This window comes from Schistocerca gregaria, chromosome 5 (genome assembly GCF_023897955.1).
Source record: "Schistocerca gregaria isolate iqSchGreg1 chromosome 5, iqSchGreg1.2, whole genome shotgun sequence".
In the NCBI taxonomy this organism is placed as follows: domain Eukaryota; kingdom Metazoa; phylum Arthropoda; class Insecta; order Orthoptera; family Acrididae; genus Schistocerca; species Schistocerca gregaria.
In genome coordinates this window covers 122340074-122358696 of record NC_064924.1, presented here as the reverse complement: position 1 = coordinate 122358696, position 18623 = coordinate 122340074, and the positions used below count along the sequence as shown (strand labels likewise).

At 41.3% G+C, this 18623-nt stretch overlaps 1 protein-coding gene across 7 annotated transcripts in view; it reads left to right on the top strand.

The window, feature by feature from the left end:
• Positions 1-4958: 4958 nt before the first annotated feature.
• LOC126273183 (stathmin-4) overlaps positions 4959-18623 on the top strand; it is a 32016-nt gene continuing 18351 nt past the window's right edge. For 3 of the 7 annotated variants that reach the window (XM_049976698.1, XM_049976695.1, XM_049976692.1), the window contains exon 1: positions 15710-18586. In XM_049976698.1, coding sequence (XP_049832655.1) covers positions 18511-18586 — 76 coding nt within the window. In that variant the 5' untranslated portion in view covers positions 15710-18510. Of the gene's footprint in view, positions 5983-7876; positions 7975-15709; positions 18587-18623 lie in introns of those variants that run through there. The other 4 variants (XM_049976697.1, XM_049976694.1, XM_049976693.1 and 1 more) reach the window with 3 other exon arrangements.

Below are 18623 nucleotides of genomic sequence, written 5' to 3'. Positions count from 1 at the left end.
AGTGCCTGCACACGCTGTAAATGGTACGGAAACAACTGGTTCTCCCGTAGCACTCTCCATAGAGTGACTTGGTCAACGTTACCTTGTACAACAGCAACTTCTCTGACGCTGACATTGGGGTTATCGTCAACTGCACGAAGAATTTCCTCGTCCATTGCAGCTGTCCTCGTCGTTTTAGGTCTTCCCCAGTCGCGAGTCATAGGCTAGAATGTCCCGTGTTCCCTAAGACGCCGATCAATTGCTTCGAACGTCATCCTGTCGGGACACCTTCGCTCTGGAAATCTGTCTCGATACAAACGTACCGCGCCACGGCTATTGCCCCGTGCTAATCCATACATCAAATGGGCATCTGCCAACTCCGAATTTGTAAACGTTGCACTGGCTGCAAAACCACGTTCGTGATGAACACTAACCTGTTGATGCTACGTACTGATGTGCTTGATGCTAGTACTGTGGAGCAATGAGTCGCACGTCAACACAAGCACCGAAGTCAACATTACCTTCCTTCAATTGGGCCAACTGTCGGTGAATCGAGGAAGTACAGCACATACTGACGAAACTAAAATGAGTTCTAACATGGAAATTAAGCGTTTCCGGACACATGTCCACATACCATCTTTTCTTTGTTTGTGTGTGAGCAATGTTTCCTGAAAGTTTGGCCGTACCTTTTTGTAACACCCTGTATAAGTACCGACATACAGGAAGAGTCCTTCGAACGGGAACTTTCTGATCGCCACTTACAGACTCACGACAAAAAAATCATATCGTATCCAGAGGTGATTGCAATGACGTGAAAAGCTCTCGCTGCAACGTGCAACGCCTTTGTTTCAATGATTCTCATCCTAGCTTGCTTGTTATCCGTGGGACTCCTCCTATTTCGTGACAGTATAAAACGAGCTGAGGTGCCCTTTGGAATTTTTTGATGTTCTTCATCAATCCTACCCGGTAAGGATTCCGCGATGGACAGCAGTAGTATAGCAGAGAACGGACAAGCGTAGTATAGCCATGGAGTAAATATAAATATCTCTGGAGTGAGCAGTCACATGCGCAGAACAGATTTTGTGTTGTCAACATACATTGCTGGCCTGGTCACATATTCTAGGGACGTCGTATGTTTGTCCTGTATATTTCGAATATCACTGCATCCCCTAGTACAGACGGATTCTTTTCGTAAGTGTCGTGGATTGCGCAGATATTTTAACAGTATCCATTTGATACCAGGAATAATCCCACTACTTAAATTTTAAGGGCAAATGATATTGCATTCTGCTTCTTTGCGATAGGTGTCACAGTTCAGATGCACTCGATTTTTGGTAGTTTTCGATATGATACGGCACTTTATAGTATTACAGAGCCTGGCGTACATTTTTGCAGTGATAGTCTTACAAAACGACATGACAGTACGCTAGTACTTTAGCAAGTGTCCGAAAAACACCGAATTTGCCACACATTAGCGATTGTATACCTGCTAATTCGTTCTTTTTTTCTGCTATTTCTGCGTATTTATTTTCTCGTTTTTGCGACCTAAGGCACAATTTTTCTTACTGGTGACACTTTGAAGTGTTTATTTAACGTATTTTACGTACTTGCTCGCTGTTTATTAAATAAATAGTAGACTTAGTAAGAAGGAGGAAAAAAGGCGATCGGAGAATAAATGTACTGTAAAGCAAATACAGTTGGTCATGTAACAGTCAACCCATATAACACCATTAAGGGAAGTGGAAAGTGACACAAATGAAAGAGTTTGGGGACATGTTTACTAATATTTTACGCTTCTTAATCAAATGGTGAAGAAAGTAAATTGAAGGCAAAATACACCAAAGAAGATGAATGAGTACTTTGATTAGCTACACTACTGTGTTTTTTATTTGATTTGTGTAGAAAATGTATTTAAGCTGAATGCAGAAATTGGTAGTAGGCGCTGTGGAAAATTAAAAATAGTTGGCATAACATCTACCTTCAGCCACACACGTCCAAATTTTTCTCTGTCTAAACATTCCTCTGCAAAGTGTTTTGAACATACTTTGGAATATTTTGTAGGGACAAAATTACTCCTCCTTATTTTCTGGAGCCACATCTTTACTCGTTGTTCATCCTTCAGGAAACTAAAATATAAATCACATATAATCATTCTCCATGTCCTAGACACACTTTAACATGGTCTCCTACTGTAACTTTATAGTAAAGAAAAAGGTTTGGACACCCATATTATATGAAGACAATTACAGACTCCCACTCTATTGAATTTATCTGTCTCCCGTTTTTCAAATCTGTATACATAATCGACAAGTCACTGATAAATGCATGGAGGATAGTATTTGCTGAAAAAACTAACCATTCCCTTTCCTGTTCCACTAGCAAATTTACGGAAGGAAGTGATTGTTTGTAAGCTTTTGTACGAGCCGTAATATCTATTATGTAGTCATAAAATCGTAGAAAAATAGGTCTACAGAATCAAGCCTTAATTATAGCGCGTCTCGAAATTTTTAAACATAGTACCCATGAAAAGTTACTATCCTTCCTTTCACATATTTTTCTTTGCATCCGTAACAACAACAGTAATTCACCATCGCTATTACACCATCAACAAACGGTGAAAACACAACAAAAACTCTTCAAACTATGCGGAAAGTACACACGCACAGCGAAGTCCCGAAAACACGTGACAATCCCGGTTTAATTTTGACAACATGCGCAGAACGCAATGCTCACTCCAGGGATATTTACTCTATGAGTATAGCAAACGTGTTGATGTTCTAAGTGTTCTACCAATAAAACGCAGTCTTTGGTCTGACCTCCCCATAGCATTATCTGTGATCGTTCCTGTTTAAGTTGTTCGTAATTGTAGTCCCTAGACCACTAATTGGATCGACAGCCTTTAGATTTGTGTGATCTATCACGTAAGCGAAATTTAACAAATTTCTTTTAATTCTCCTGTGGGTAATCTGAAAGTTTTCCTTGTTCAGAGACTATAGTCACTTTTCGCACCCTACAGACATCGTGTCTTAAGTCATTTTGCAATTGGTTTCGATCTATTGATGACTTAACTAGATGGTAAATGACAGTATCATCTGCAAACAGGATTACTCAAATAGTCTCCTAGATCGTTTATTCAAAGAGAAACAGCAGACGGCCCATAACACTTTCTTTGGGAACGCCACACATCACTTCTGTTTTACTCAATGGGTGTCCGTCGAGTACTGCGAACTGTGACCATTCTGATAGGAAATCACGAATCCAGTCGTACAACTGAGACGATACTTCCCAGGCGCGCAATCTGATTATAAGACATTATCCATATTCCCATTACACATACAAATATAGGTGAACAATAACGTTTGTTAAATAGAAACATTTTCCATCCGAATTTCTCGGATGCCATCTTCAACTTGTCGACTAATACTGCAGATATTACCTTTAGTTTATCGGCACAGAGTGATACAGGAAAATAGCTGCACTGTAGTGTATGTAACTGACAGTGCATTTCGCAATTTTTATATCACCGTAGTGCACAGTCCAAAGATATACATCCTTCTTTCAACTGTATAAAAGCGCGCAAGTATTCGAGTGGATTTCTCCAAAAAGTGTAGTGTGTATTCGATTCTTTTTGGTTCTCGATTCCTCGAAAGTTTTAGTTTCTGCCCATCTCGGATCATAATCGTTGAGGCAGGCAAACCACCGCACCTCGGCAAAATCTGTAGCAAACGGGGACAAGAACAATATACAGCAAAAAATAAAACATTGGAAAGCAAATAGTAATTGACGACAATGGTATGTTGCAAGTTCGTAATAATGAACAGCAGACCACAATGGAATACGTATATGAAATTCGTGTGTCAATTTGTAATACGTAAAACTGATTTAATGAAGTAACATAGCGAGAAATATATTCGTCAAACTTTCGAAAATACATATTATGTTAGAGATCTATTATTAATTTTTCTCGGAATAACTGTGGAGTCCGGTTGTTGCTTCCCTCACAACACGTGGCCCGTAGCACGTGCTGTGTATGTGGATAAAGCGCCTGATTTCAGCCTGTACGTGTGTGGCTCGTCTTACAGATAAGATTGGAAAAGCAAGCGGGGGAGTGTAGCTTTGATGCTGTACACTCCTAAAGAGAACGAAGCGGGCTTGTGCGTTCACCAGTTACTTAGTTTTGAATGTTACATCTCCCGATATACCTCAGCAAATAGCGCATACCTTCTATAGACGCACATCTGTATCTTTTTATTGCCGGAAGAGCTATCACACTGTTTACATAGATCTCTGTGCTGAGAGGACATAAAACGCTAACCCAAATAAAATAAATTTCCCTCGTCTCACCTCAGCTAGTAGCAGCATGACAAAGAAGGTTAGTGAACTTTAGCGTATAGGGTACTAATAACACTATGTTGCGTTTGCGCTATCAGGACTGTATTTCTATTCGCAGAACACCTAACCATCTAACTACGGCTAAAAAACTTGACAATGGACAACAGCACGTGGAAAATAGTTGGTCTCCTCGGACTGCATTTAGCAGCTGAGTAAGCAATCTTCATGTTCTAGCTAAATGCTGTTCGGCTTGCTGCTTGTTAATACCGATGACACAGTAACGGAACCTTACACCGTTTACCCTCTCGAGTTGTTTTTCGTAATGTCACAGCCAGATGTCCCATGACATTCTACTTTTCCGTTTCATGTACGACATAGTCTTGCAGCAATTGGTCAACATTCACTACAAGCGTGTGGGAGAAAAGAAGACTGAAATTAAAATGAATTACGAAAAAGTGGAAACTGCTTAAATACCTTATCTGTGGTATCAGACTTGTTCTTTCCTTAACTTACAGCGATAAGAATGTGTATTGTTAGAAGTTTACTCCTTTTATGGATAAACAATTGTCATAGATACTAAGACTACAAAAGGCATAAGATTTTCTCAACGCCACAAATGAGACATATCGTATAACAATCGCTTCACGAAAGATTGGTTTTTATTAGTAGAATACTTAAGTTCGAACTCATTTGATGCGTCGATATTCCTTACCTTAAGTACTAACATTCTTTCCTCCGATATGAAATCAATACATCGATGCTTTGGCGAGCATTTGACATTGTGCAGTATTATATGAGGTATCGAACAGCCTTCCTGGAAGTTATTCACTATAAACAAAGCGCTGATTGATCTCTGTACTTTGTGGTCATCACATAATCTTTAGAAATGTTGGGAAATCTCCGGATATCAGATAACAGCCTGAGATTATTCGTGACAACTGAAAGGAAACAGGCGGTCAAGTAATTTCGCCGTATAAACAAAATTCCAGAAAATGTGAAACTGCCGATTATATTCAAGCAGTAGGTAACTTCAAACTTGTTTTGTTTATCGCCCTAGCAACAGTATGTACAAATAAACAGCTGCTGCTCCGAGTGAGTACAGTTGCGAAGACACGATATTCAGGACGTTGCTCGCTGCATTCGTGATTGCCTCGCAACTGGTGGGTACGAAAGAGCTGAAAATAGATTTGAGTTAAATTCTGTCTTTTTTAATTTGACCGACAGTTTAAATATTGCGCATGGAACAAATCAACGACGTCTGTCTCACACGAGAAGATTTTTGCTCCCTGCGCGTGAGAAATAAGCATAAAATACGTACTGTGCGGTTACATAGAGCGGCTATGTTTGTTGTTGATACGGTTTATCATACAATTCATTTATTATATATACAATTCCTTTCTTTCAAACGCGTTTAAGCCTGCTTAGGCTAGCTGTGGGAATGCACACGCAACTGGTTTGACAGTTAAGCTGCCACGCGGGCTGCAGCCAATCACAGCTGAGAGCGCGGTTTGAGTTTTGAACTAGCCAATGGAGATGTGCCTTGGCTTCAGTGTAGGTGAGCAGCTATGGTGGACAATATAAGCGAAGGATAGCGGTCTGAGCGTGAAGTGTGGCGGCGAGTACTGTGTGAGAAGCTGTTGTGGCGTTCGCACTTTGTTTGGGTTCTGTCAGGTATGGTATTTTAATGTTATTACCACGGCCTTCCCGTAACATGTTGTATCTGTCGCTGTGCTTGCTTTTTGCCTTCTGGCTGAGCATAGTTTGTTTACATCGTAGTTTTTATCCAAAGAAACATTTATGAATTAATGAACGTAAGGGACTTGTAAGTACAGATGGCTTATCGTGTTACGTATTTACTTGGATTCCTTCATCTCTTTCGAGGCGTGAGGGTAAAAACTCATTGAACTTTCGCATTCATGATTTCTTATAATCTCAACATGTTAACATTCATTCACTCTCTATGCTACGCAGTTGAAATAACATTAATGGATTTGAATTTATGGTAGTAAATCTTGTAAAGCTTTTTCTGGTTGACAGTACTTCTCTCCTTGATATGAAAGAACCACGTTACTTGTTACACGAGGATTTTTTTTGTGTGTTTCGGCGTCGTTCGTTAAAATCCGTAACTTGGAACAGAACGCATTATTAGTGGTTAGAGCTAACTCCTAAAACATTACATGTGCGGTGTATATCTTTGCTTTAATGTCTTAAAGCGTGAAAAACTAAAAGAGTGTCATTGCATATTTACGGTACCTTCTAGTCTTGTACCAATGTTTGTATTTATGGCTTCCAGTTCGTTTCCATTGGATTGAAGAGCCAAAAATGTTTCCGTACAGTGAAATGCTTACAGACAAATCTATTTTCTTTCCTTACGGAAAATAAGCATGTGACTTACACTACGTACTATGATAACGAGCATTATTATGTCGACCTGTGCTTGTGTTTTTGTTTAGAGTTTGCTGTCCAGATATTCTGCGAGATGCTCAGTAGGCCGGTTATTGTTTGTTTCCATACGTAATACATATGTCACTTCATATATCTAACTAACGTGCAAGAAGTAGTTTGTAGATATTTCTATAACTATGCTGCACCATTAGGCATCCGTGATGAATTAAAGTATGTTCATTGAACGAATATTCAGTGCGTGATAAACCTGCCCATACATTACCTACAGTACATAAATCTAACAGGTGAACTTTCTATGTGTTTAATGTTGTGGACTGCCAGTGTACAGTAGTGAGGTTGATAGAACAATTGAGATATTGTTGAAATATGTGCTATTTCCCAGGGGGGTAATTATTGCTACAGAACTAGTGTTTAATTTCATATGTAAAATAGCCAGTGATTCCTCGACAGTTAAGATACTATAATATGATTAACACTATGGTCTGTTTTGGTAATAAGAAACAGAAGTATGCAGGGAGCATCTTTTTTGCAACGATACAGGTTAGTTGATGCAGATCCAAAAATCATACAAGAGAATAGATTCAAAGTGTTTAAGCAGGGAAACTGTTCTCAAATGCAGTGTTAAGAAGCCAGAATTTTTGAATGTTCTCATAGCTGTTGCTAGACATTGCAGCAATAGTGTATTTCTTCGGTTTTAAAAAGTGTTTCTATGTAAAGGAAAAAAGTTTGTTCATGTTGGGTTGTACCTGTAGGAAGTAGCAGCACAATTGTGTGCACTGAAGCTGTGGTAGATCATTGTGTAGGTGACTGTGAAAGTTTTCAGAAATAAAGTAGGCTAGGGAAGAGAGTTATGTACAACGAAATGTGTAAGCTACAAAAGCTACACGTCAGTATCAGTAGCTTATTAAACTGCAACCAGATATTTTTTTAAAAAAATGCAATGACTGTGCAGTACTGCACATGCTGTTGCCTGCAAAATTGTGAACTGTTAACGCAGCATTGCAGTTCTGTAAATTGGAGTAGGGGCCGGAAAGTAGGGGGGGGGGGGACTGTAGGGAGGCAGAGGCTAGACGTATTGCAGGTATAGTGCGGGCACCTCCCCCCTCGACGGCTGCCGGCTGGCCTGGTCTAGCGATGAATCGATCCTTTCTGCCGGCAGCATTCCTCTCGCAGACGCAGAGCAGCCGCTACCGACCGGAGCAGATTCCAGCACCAAATCACCACCGTTGGACAAAATGGCATCAGCAGACAACGAATGTAAGTACAGCAATATTTAACTACTCATTTAGCATTGTATCTCTATAATTAGACACTTGCTGCTTATTTTTTCTGACTACGCTTTGTTGGACGTTCTGACAGCGAGATGCATGTGTCATAAGTATTAAACGCTTGCTGCATTACTGTGCCAGCTTGGCTGAAGTAATTGAGGAAGTGTCGTGACGTCAGTATATATCGCAGTTTGAAACAAAACGCGTTTGAGATTGGCGCCTTGTGTAGCAGAAACAAAAGGGAGTGTACCTCGTGACCTTCGATGAATCGATTGTCTAGGTAGAGCGTACTGCGTTTTCACTTGTTCCGTGCTGTGAGGTCAATGACTTGTGCTGTGAAGTACTGTCTGGAAGCTCGTTTGTAAACCGACTGTATGTTGTCGCAGTAGTGCCAAAGCCACTGACACCAATCAAGCAAACTTGCATCCATTTTACAACTTACATCTCATTGCCCTTAAAAAGATAGTGCTAGCACCAGTCGTGCATGACAGCAGTCTATTTTCACTAATTATTTCGTACAGTATTGCACATGTTATGTAGCCAAACGCGAAAATACATACCGAATATCAGGGAAGAGACTTGAGTGTAAATCATAATTATGGCTAATGAAAATGAAATTAAGGTCGGCGCTTCATGTAGCAAAGCGAGTGTTGGTAAATGTTAGTTCTTTGGCGTAATAGATTTTAAGTGCGTAGGCAATCTTAAATTTCGTTCATCTTTCGGAGCTAAGTCACCGTCGCCGCACTAACAGTCAGCTGTCAACTAGAATTTTTGTAGTCAGTTGTTTTTATAAAATTTTTGCAAATCGCTAGAGGAGAATGGAAAGATGGTTCCAGAATCGCGGGGCACACCCTCCTTGTACAGAGGTTCGTGTTTAGTCTGTTGCGTTGTTAACTGAACTTCAAACCCTGATCTGCCGTTCTCGTTTTTAAACTTTCAGTTTCCTGCTTTGTAACAGATTGTAGTAAGATTTGGTACCCTAATGCTGGTATTCACAAAACTTGACGAGTGTTTGTCTAGTAGTATTAACACGGATAACACTGGCCTCCAAATATTATAGTTAACAGCACTAATTAGGATTCGACGCTCGTTTGCTTTCTTTCTCTATAACTTCCATCTATAAATAAACTAGAAGGGAAACCCCTTCGCTGAGCTACTAACGTGCTATCAAGACAACGGAGGAATCCCTTATTTTCTGTTGTAAGACATAGGTGGTTGGCTGTTTAACCTTTGCCTTCAGATACGATTAATTTCGTGATACGTGAAAACATTTCGACGATTCTGGCACGAAAGGCAGAGGAAACTTACATTGGTATCTGAACTACGGCGCTGGTAAGTCTCCCTGGCGTCACATGGCAACGCCGCAGACGCCTTTGTGTGTGGAGCCGAGGCATCGGGTCGGTCCCCCCCTAATGTTCACAAAAAGCGCAGCACAGGCAGTTGATGCGCTTCCTGTATCACGATCATTGGTTTCGATCTGACTGCTGTAGGTGCGCGTAGTGTAGAACTATGACGCACCTTATAGTATGTTCTTTGAAAGTTACTGAGCATAACTGGTCAACCGCAAAGTTTTATGCTGCAGCACATTAACCTTGTCATCCGAAACAAGAACAGGGACAACATTGTTTCTGAAGCCTTCACTTGATTTCTGCGCTTCCATAACTGTGTGGAATCTATTGGCCTACGTGTTCATGATAACTTAAGTCTCCATGTATGCATTCTCAAAGTATTCGTACAGTATTAGTTTTCAGAATGAGATTTTAGTATTAGTTTTGGTCACACTCTCAGAAGGGTTTGCCTTGTTACAATAAAAATTTTACACCTATTAACCCAGTTTATCGAAATGCACCTCACAGTATATATAGTTGCTTCCCAGCCACTCTCTTGACAAAGTTAACATAGATACGAAGAAAATATACAAATTAATGTAACCGGTATGTACTGACACATTTGTATAAGAAGTCGAAACCAGCGAAGTTGCTAGGCAAATTCGATGACAAAACTGATTGTTTGTTAATTGAAAGGGGAATGAGGAAAGGACTTATTGTTAGTGAAGGGCAGAATTCATTTATGATGCAGCAATGATAGCCCGAAGTGGAGAGGAATTAGTTTTGTGCTAAATGCAACGGAGCCTGTGATAGCTGTAGGCTAAGGTAAGTTGGACACATGTGGACGTTGAAGGACTAATTGTACAGGCGGGAAAGAATCGAGAAGGGGATATATCCTTTCTGGTGTCTGGGAAGCAGAATAGACAAACACGGTATAAAAAGGAAAAAGGTCCGCGCAAGACGAAGCAACAAGAAGTTTAAAATGCCCTTGTTTAGACTAAAAAGCGAGTAATGCGCAAGAATGTAAAAATCGTGGCTGTTTTTGAATCTCTTAAAATGAATCTGAAATGCGTAAAGAAACCAGCGAAGCGAACTACAATCGGAACACATCATCAGAAAGTATGTGGCATGCATGGTTCCACTATTCATTCCTAATCATTCGACTCGATTACTGTGAACAATATAACATCGCACTCATTTTATGTTAACATTAGCTAAGAGGTAATACTTCGGTTACGTTTGACCATCCCTATAACTGAAGTCGGTGCGCAGTTTAGTAAATGGGAAATACGGAAGTAACGGCATTAAAAATTAGTGATTTCGCAGTTGATTCCTCAGCCACTAGGAGTGCAGCATCGCTGTAGTTGACAAGAAGTTCAATCCCTTTTGCCCCATAGTGCTTCGCTATTGTTCGTCATTTTACAGTAGCTGAGGTCGTTTCTCAAGTTGTCTCTTTTATTGCTGAGACGAGGAATTAGTCTTGCTTGGCTGTTTCAGAATTGCCAAAGCCAGCGAAAAGTGAGAGAGAACTACGGACAGAGAAATGACTTCTTCAGGGGAAGAAATTAATCCAGTGTATTATTGAAAGAAGTGGGATAACGAAGATTTCTAAAGTTAGACATGTACGATAAATGCTATTCTGAGGCCTTAAACATCTAATAACGGTGGCGATATGTTGGTTGCCATGCAAACTGATACAACTGAAATAAGCAACGTCATTGCTACTGCTACGTTCCTCGTACGGCGTGCCCCTCAAAACAGCTGTGGTTTCAAACTTTTCCAGAAAAATGTCAGTATGTGCGCCTAGCACTCCAAGGTTGTCTCCCCCCTCCCCCTCCTCTGTCTCCGCGCACTGGCAGCAACGAATTCTGCTAGAGATTGGTGCGACAATACGAAACGCTCAACAATTTGCGAAGTTAGACATCTTTTGTGTGTGTGTGGGGGGGGGGGGGGGGCGTGTCGACTTTAAGAACAATCCTCCACAAGTACAAATTTGTCGGTCGGCCAATGAATCGAAGCGTGTGCTGGACATTCGGTAATCAGCATCGTGGCTATTGATTTATTTTCCGACCTTTGCCTGTGAGCCCAGTGGTTTCGTTTGCTATGGAATCTTCTGTACTGACTAGAAATATTGCTGAACCAGTTTTACAGCAAAAAAAAAAAAAAAAAAGCCTTTGGTGGTGCTGAATTGAATTAGCAAAGTACTCAACTGAAGTAGCGCAGACGTTTGTGGAGTGTTTGAAGAAATTGACAGTCTTGTGACCAATAAGCGGTGTGGGAGTGCATGCATTCGCCAATCAGAAAAGTCAGTGAAGAAAAAGGTTATGATTTCTTTGTAAACTAGCATAAAGAACTAAATCAAACTGGTCTTTCGCCTAAAGACCACATAAGACAGGGCTAAGACTCTTATCATACGCGTCGGCTTAAAATATGAATAATAAACAGGTGTTGTGAAAAATAGGATTCAATTTTTTTGTAAATGAAGTCAGTCAGCACTGCTTCATTTATCCGATTGTCCTTTCCGTGGCAACCTAATATAGTCCTTGATGTTCAAGATTAGACACGAACATGTGAATTTAATCGTCTAATTCCATTACCACAGGAACTATAGATTTGACCTCCTGATACCTGCATATACAAGGGTGGTTCAAGGTAATGGCTCGTGGGTCATAGGAAAATTTATGATAACGTATAACAGCGGAATTAGTACCTGTGATAATAGCGTGAACTGTGCTATACACACCACCATTGCTCAACAAAGTCTCCTTGCTTTTGTACACACATTTGCGCCATCGTTGAATGACAGTCTAACCAGTTTGGAAAAATGCAGGGTTCCGGTTTTTTGACCAAAGATTTCAAAAACACAACTTTCTCCTTTGATTGTGTACTAGAACGCGTCTGTCACAGCACGTCCTCGATTGGCATCTGCGACACGTGCCTGCCAGCCGCTGCGTAGTCTACCTGCGATGCTCCCATACATCTTTATGGAAGAGGTTAAATCGGGTTTAAAATGGAGGGTCCAGAAACAAAACCCAGATTTTACAGTGATGGTTTTCATGCCTGGGTTCAACCGTGGCACAAGTGTGCACAAATGCATGGTGACTGTTGAATGGTAATGTTGTGTAGAGGAGGGTAAAAGTTGTGAACTGTTTAGATTCCGCTGTTATTTGACCCTTATTAAATTTTTAAATGGAAGGCATTTTTTGTCTTTGTATAATTAAAGCAATAATTAATGGAAAAATTACTATAATGGCATAAGATTGTATCAGGCCTCCTGTGAACTAAACAAGGGTAACTGCTAAAGGGGTCATGCCTCCTAAGATGCTCGTTACGCAAAAAAGCTGACCCTCTACCGTACTGCATAGAAAACTGAATCTGTGGTTTTGAGCTTTCTTAATTAGTCTTAATCGTTTGTATGCAGATATTGGAGGACGGCCCCAGTGTGATAAACTGTGCTGTAATAAAAAATACTTACAGATGTGTGAATGATAAATCATGATTTTTTTAAAGGGAAAATTCGTACTGTGAACTAAGGCTGCTACAAGATAACCAAGAAGAGGTTGCAAAGCAACATCAGGCCCCCACAAAATATTGCAATTTGTTTCTGCATTGTTGAACAAGTTACCAGCAGCGCTAAAATTTTCAGGTATGGGGTAATAACGGTTGTTCCTATATTTCAGTAAGTGAACCATTTAGAGGTTACGAAACGAAACCTTAGAGCGGAAAGTAGAATTAGTTATTAGTAGTGCAGCCACTCATGTTGACTTGGAAACGCGGAACAATGACAGGAGACAACAAAACAATTTCACGAAGATTATTACAGCACAACTATTTACTTCCAAACTTGAGCAACACAAACGTCCACTGTTTAGTGTACATAGTACCTTCGCGTGATTGTGAGTATGTTGCCTTCAACTTTTTTAATTCATGACGTTTGCCTTTCATATAATTTCGCTGTGGTTACGGAGTGGACCTAGAGCTACAGGCTGTTTGTTAATTTATATTGGCGAGTGTATAACATAAAGATCGGAAGTTAAGGTCCTCAGGAGGTTTCAGTTAGAATTGCTTAGAAGCTGCCGTCCATAAAGTTTCTTCTGAGTGATTGATAGGATACGGTTTGAAATCTTTGGGAGAATGCTTCAATGATTCCCTGAACGAATTTGCGCCTTTTTTTTTTTTTCCGCCCAACCACATAAACTCGAAGTAGCTGAAGTACCTACCCGCGTACGATTCGAGCAACAATAGGTATTTTTCAAGCTTGAAATTACCCACCGTTGAGGTGCTCACATTTCGGATTGCGCATACGAAGATACTTATTAACAAAATTCACAGCGTGTTACAAAAAAGGTACGGCCAAACTTTCAGGAAACATTCCTCACACACAAAGAAAGAAAATGTTATGTGGACTTGTGTCCGGAAACGCTTACTTTCCATGTTAGAGCTAATTTTATTACTTCTCTTCAAATCACATTAATCATGGAATGGAAACACACAGCAACAGAACGTACCAGCGTGACTTCAAACACTTTGTTACAGGAAATGTTCAAAATGTCATCCGTTAGCGAGGTTACATGCATCCACCCTCTGGTCCCATGGAATCCTTGATGCGCTGATGCAGCCCTGGAGAATGGCGTATTGTATCACAGCCGTCCATAATACGAGCACGAAGAGTCTCTACATTTGGTACCGGTGTTGCGTAGACAAGAGCTTTCAAATGCCCCCATAAATGAAAGTCAAGAGGGTTGAGGTCAGGAGAGCGTGGAGGCCATGGAATTGGTCCGCCTCTACCAATCCATCGGTCACCGAATCTGTTGTTGAGAAGCGTACGAACACTTCGACTGAAATGTGCAGGAGCTCCATCGTGCATGAACCACATGTTGTGTCGTACTTGTAAAGGCACATGTTCTAGCAGCACAGGTAGAGTATCCCGTATGAAATCATGGCGGTGAATCGAGAAGTACAGTACATACTGACGAAACTACAATGAGCTCTAACATGGAAATTAAGCGTTTCCGGACACATGTCCACATAACATCTTTTCTTTATTGGTGTGTGAGGAATGTTTCTTGAAAGTTTGGCCGTACCTTTTTGTAACACCCTTTATACAAGCTATTGCCTTATCTGCCAAGCCAAATGAAGTAGTAGCGAATGCCGTTGGTCATCACTATAGGGAAGCGGCAATTATGCATACGGGATTGTAGAGAGAAAATGCAATGCCTCTTCTGGCAACACATGAGACGACCTTGCACGTTGACTCGTGAGTGGCTCTGTAGGTCTTCCGTTGCAGCTACCTCTACACCAATTGTTGACTGAACCGCGACAGCTCATTAACCAGTACTGCTCTGCTGAAAGTATCATGGTAAGCGTTTCCATTCTTGAATCCTTAAACGAGGTCTGCGCGTGCAAGAATGATGGTCATCCCGGCGTTTTCGCATAAATATGAAAATCACACCAGCAAGATAACTCAGTAGTTAACGTGCTGGTATAGTATTCGGGAGGACAGTGGTTCAAATCTGCGTTCGGCCGTCCAAATTCAGGATTGTTTCCCCTAAATCGCATATGCATATACCAGGATGGTTCGTACGAAAGGGCACAGCCCAGTTCAGTTCCTATCTTTCCCCATTCGGAGCTTGTGCTCGATCTGTTACGAAAGCCTCGTCGTTGGCGGAAGTTGAACTCCCCATGAGAACAGAGACGAATTTTGCCACCAACCAGCGATCCAACCCGAGAAGTTTATTACTAGGCCTTGGGTGAAGCTACAAAGCAACTGGAACGCTAAGTATATTGTTGCACCGAAATCCTGTAGCGGTTCGTCGAAAAAAAATCCAGTTTCCAATTGCCTACTATGAGTCCATCAGAAAACGTAGTCATTAGCAGCTGATACATCCAAATTTACATGCTTGCTATAGTAACAAAGCAAAGTTCACTGAGTTCTATTTTCAATTATGGTTGTAATCAAAATTCATGCTCTGAGCAAAGACTAAAGACAACCGTTTTCCCACAAATACCTATACTTCATTGCACGTTCTTGATTTTTCTGTGTCGTTAACCTATAAGCTGTAGGTAATGAATAATTCTTCGTTAACGTTACATGACCACCATCTTAGTAACTGCAGTCTACAACCATTGCAATCATCCATTTCAGTACCTGACCTGTTGTTCTGAATGCATAATGCCTACCTCCTGTCATAGGTGCGAAAGAAAGAAATATAGCTGCAATTGGTCTAGTGCCAGTTGGGTCATAAGATTATAAATATTGGTGCTAAAGTTGCTCTCACGGCCATTTCTAGTAGTTCCAAGCAACTTGGCTTCAAGAAAACTGTATGGAAGAGGACAAGATTAGAATACGGAAGACAGTTCCCTTGTCCACTGTGATTGTGACGTGAACTGGTTAATGAATGTAACTTGGGCATGAAAAGGGATGAAATATACACTTATTAACAACTACGATCTACCCGTGGAAATAAAATATGATAGTATTTTCAGATGTTTATTAAAGATTTTACTTATTAGGTACCATAGAGAAATTTTCGGTAGAAATCCCATTTTACAAAAAAAAAAAAAAAAAAAAAAAAAAACTAAACAACTGATCACAAGTCATCCGCCAATGGATCTGCACCTCGTCAGTGTTGTGTTCAGAGTAGCTCTTTGGTCGATGAGTACGTTTCACACGCACTTAAACACAATTTATGTTTACGGTCATGAGTACATATCACAATTTCTTCTCACCAATTAAGGTTTTTTTCATTTCTCCCAATAGCCATAAGACTCTGCAGCGTTGTACATAATTCCCAGCCATGCCCGCTTTCCGTAACAAATTCATGTAAGTTTCTTAATTACGAAATATTGAACGCAAGCAGCGGACGGGTCGCGAAAAACTGCGCTATTTCACCCGCACCACCACGTGAACTCTACAGATGTTCCACTAGAGGCCAACTCTTGCGTTGGTAAGTTGCCTGTGTACATAGAGATGCTTCTGGTTAAACACGTGAACCTATGTCTGAATAACTCGCCCAACAATGCCATGGGTGTAGACGAGTCCTGCTTCGAGTTGTTTAACTTTTTAAAAGTGGATCGACAGTGAGAATTTAGATCTCTGCAGATCACGTGAGGCCAATCGGACATGGTTTCATCGAAAACATCATGGCTTGTTGTGTGTCCCAGTGCTTAAAAAACAGGCAACAAATCACGCCTGTGACACTTGGAGCTAAAATTGGCTCATGGGTGGTCCTATCCCGTGACTAATTGAGTTCTGTACAGTGCCTTGTTCCAACCATTGTAGTCTTGGGACTGTAGATACTTCTGCAATTTTCAAAGAGAACCATACATACACTATTATTACGATGGGGGGGGGGGGGGCGCTTGTAAAAGGCATATCGAAAAGTAAATGTGTTGTGACCATAACGGGACTGTGGTTTTGCTTTGAGAATTGTCTACGCGGTGGTAGATTGCATCCCCTGACCAGAGCGAGCGTAGCAGGAATACGCTAGTAAGCAAGCAGTCCACGTTGTAGTGTCCAGTTGCGTGAATGATGTGTGTAAGAAATCCCGCCTAGTGCGAGTCGCGTGCTGTGATCCACTGTCTACTCCCGAAAGAATAATACGCGAAATTTTTTCGCGGAGCGAAACTGTTTACTGCGAAGGTGTTGCGAACAGAACGAGTGTTCTTAAGTGATGTACGGAGTTCAGTGGAGAAAGAACAAATGTTCATGAAGAACAGAGGAATGGCTCTTCTCAACTTTATGAAGACCACCGATTGACAGTGGAGGAAATTTCTGAAATACTTGACAACTCTCCGGAACATTCTGATGACATTCTTCCAGAAACGCAGGGACACCGGAAACGGCGCGCAAGATGAATCCCGAAACCGCCGATAGAGCAGCACAAGAAATGTCATCAGCGCCCACAAGTTTCTTGGGCTAATTGAGTGAGAAGGTGAGGGTTTTCTGAGCGTTGTTGTGACGAGAGATGAAACGTGGATGGCTCATTATATATTCGTCACGTTGGCACCACACGAATTTCCATCGTCCAAAAAATTCAAAAATAAAATTTCTAGTAAAAATCATAGCCTCAGTGTTTTGGAACCGTAAAGGCATCATTTTGGTAGTTTATGCCTCAGGGTGAGGCATAAATTCGCGCCGATATTGAGTTTCTAAAAACTCGAAAGCACAATTCAGAACGAAAGGATAGGAATACTGACGAGAGGTGTGTGCTTGTCGCACTACAGCGCCCGCCCTCCCATAGCCTTAGCTTAGCTCTTGGACTCTTGTTTCGGCAACCCACCCTCTCCATTTATTCCCAAGATTTGGCGTCTTCGTATTATCATCTTTTCACCTCCCTGAGTGGTATTAAATGTTCACCCGACGAGCAGGTGCCAGAGTGCGAAAGGAACTGGGGCTATCGTACAGAGAAACTTGTGTGACCGCCCACCACATGCATTGAACGAGATGGCGATTATGTGGAAAAATAGTAAACAATTGTATCAACAATATCCTATAATTTTTTCGAGTACTGTTTTTTTTTTAGAAATAATCTAGTAACAGTTACTGAAAATGCTTCTGGAAGTGCATGAAAGTGATGGTTTGTCTTGAATTTAGATGCTATTTGTGTTGAATATTCATGTGCAAAGTCTCGTAGCCGCCGATTGAACATTGCAACAAGAAACGGCGTTCGTGGTGACGTTTTCTTCACGGCAGTAAAGAATCTCGCATACAGTATCTTCTAGCATAACTAGCAACGAACAGTAATGAATGGAAAGCAACGCACACTCTTAAACAAAACTGCATTTTCGTGCTATTTTGTTTTTTAAATAGCAGTGGCAGAATGGCAGACGTTTCGGCCGACGCTTAATGCAAATTGTCAGCTGAGGGAGGAGTTCCACTTCCATGAATCAGGAGCGGGATCAATCCATAATAGTTTGGTTTGTTTAGCGAGTGTCGGATGTAATTACCCTAGAGGGTAGGGGGTGCTATTGTAGGGGGGAGGCGTGTCGCTTTTGCTTCAGACGGAGCAAAGATGGCGGCGGGCTGCTCCCCGTATTGAGCGTATCGATTAGCAGCGCGTAGGGGTTGACAACGGGGTGGGGGTGTGGAGGGGGAGGGTTGGCCTAACGCCCTTAGCCAGTTTCGGCAGAGGCGCAGCGTCATAGTGTGACTGGAGACCGGGCAGTGCACATCGACAACAGCAGCAGCCACAGCCATGCTGATAAACTTAGTCAAGGATTCTGTGCTCCAGTGTTTCTGCCACACTTGTCGGGCTCCGCTTCCAGCAGCAGGTATCAGTCGCCTCTAATTCTCGTCTTTGGTGCTCCA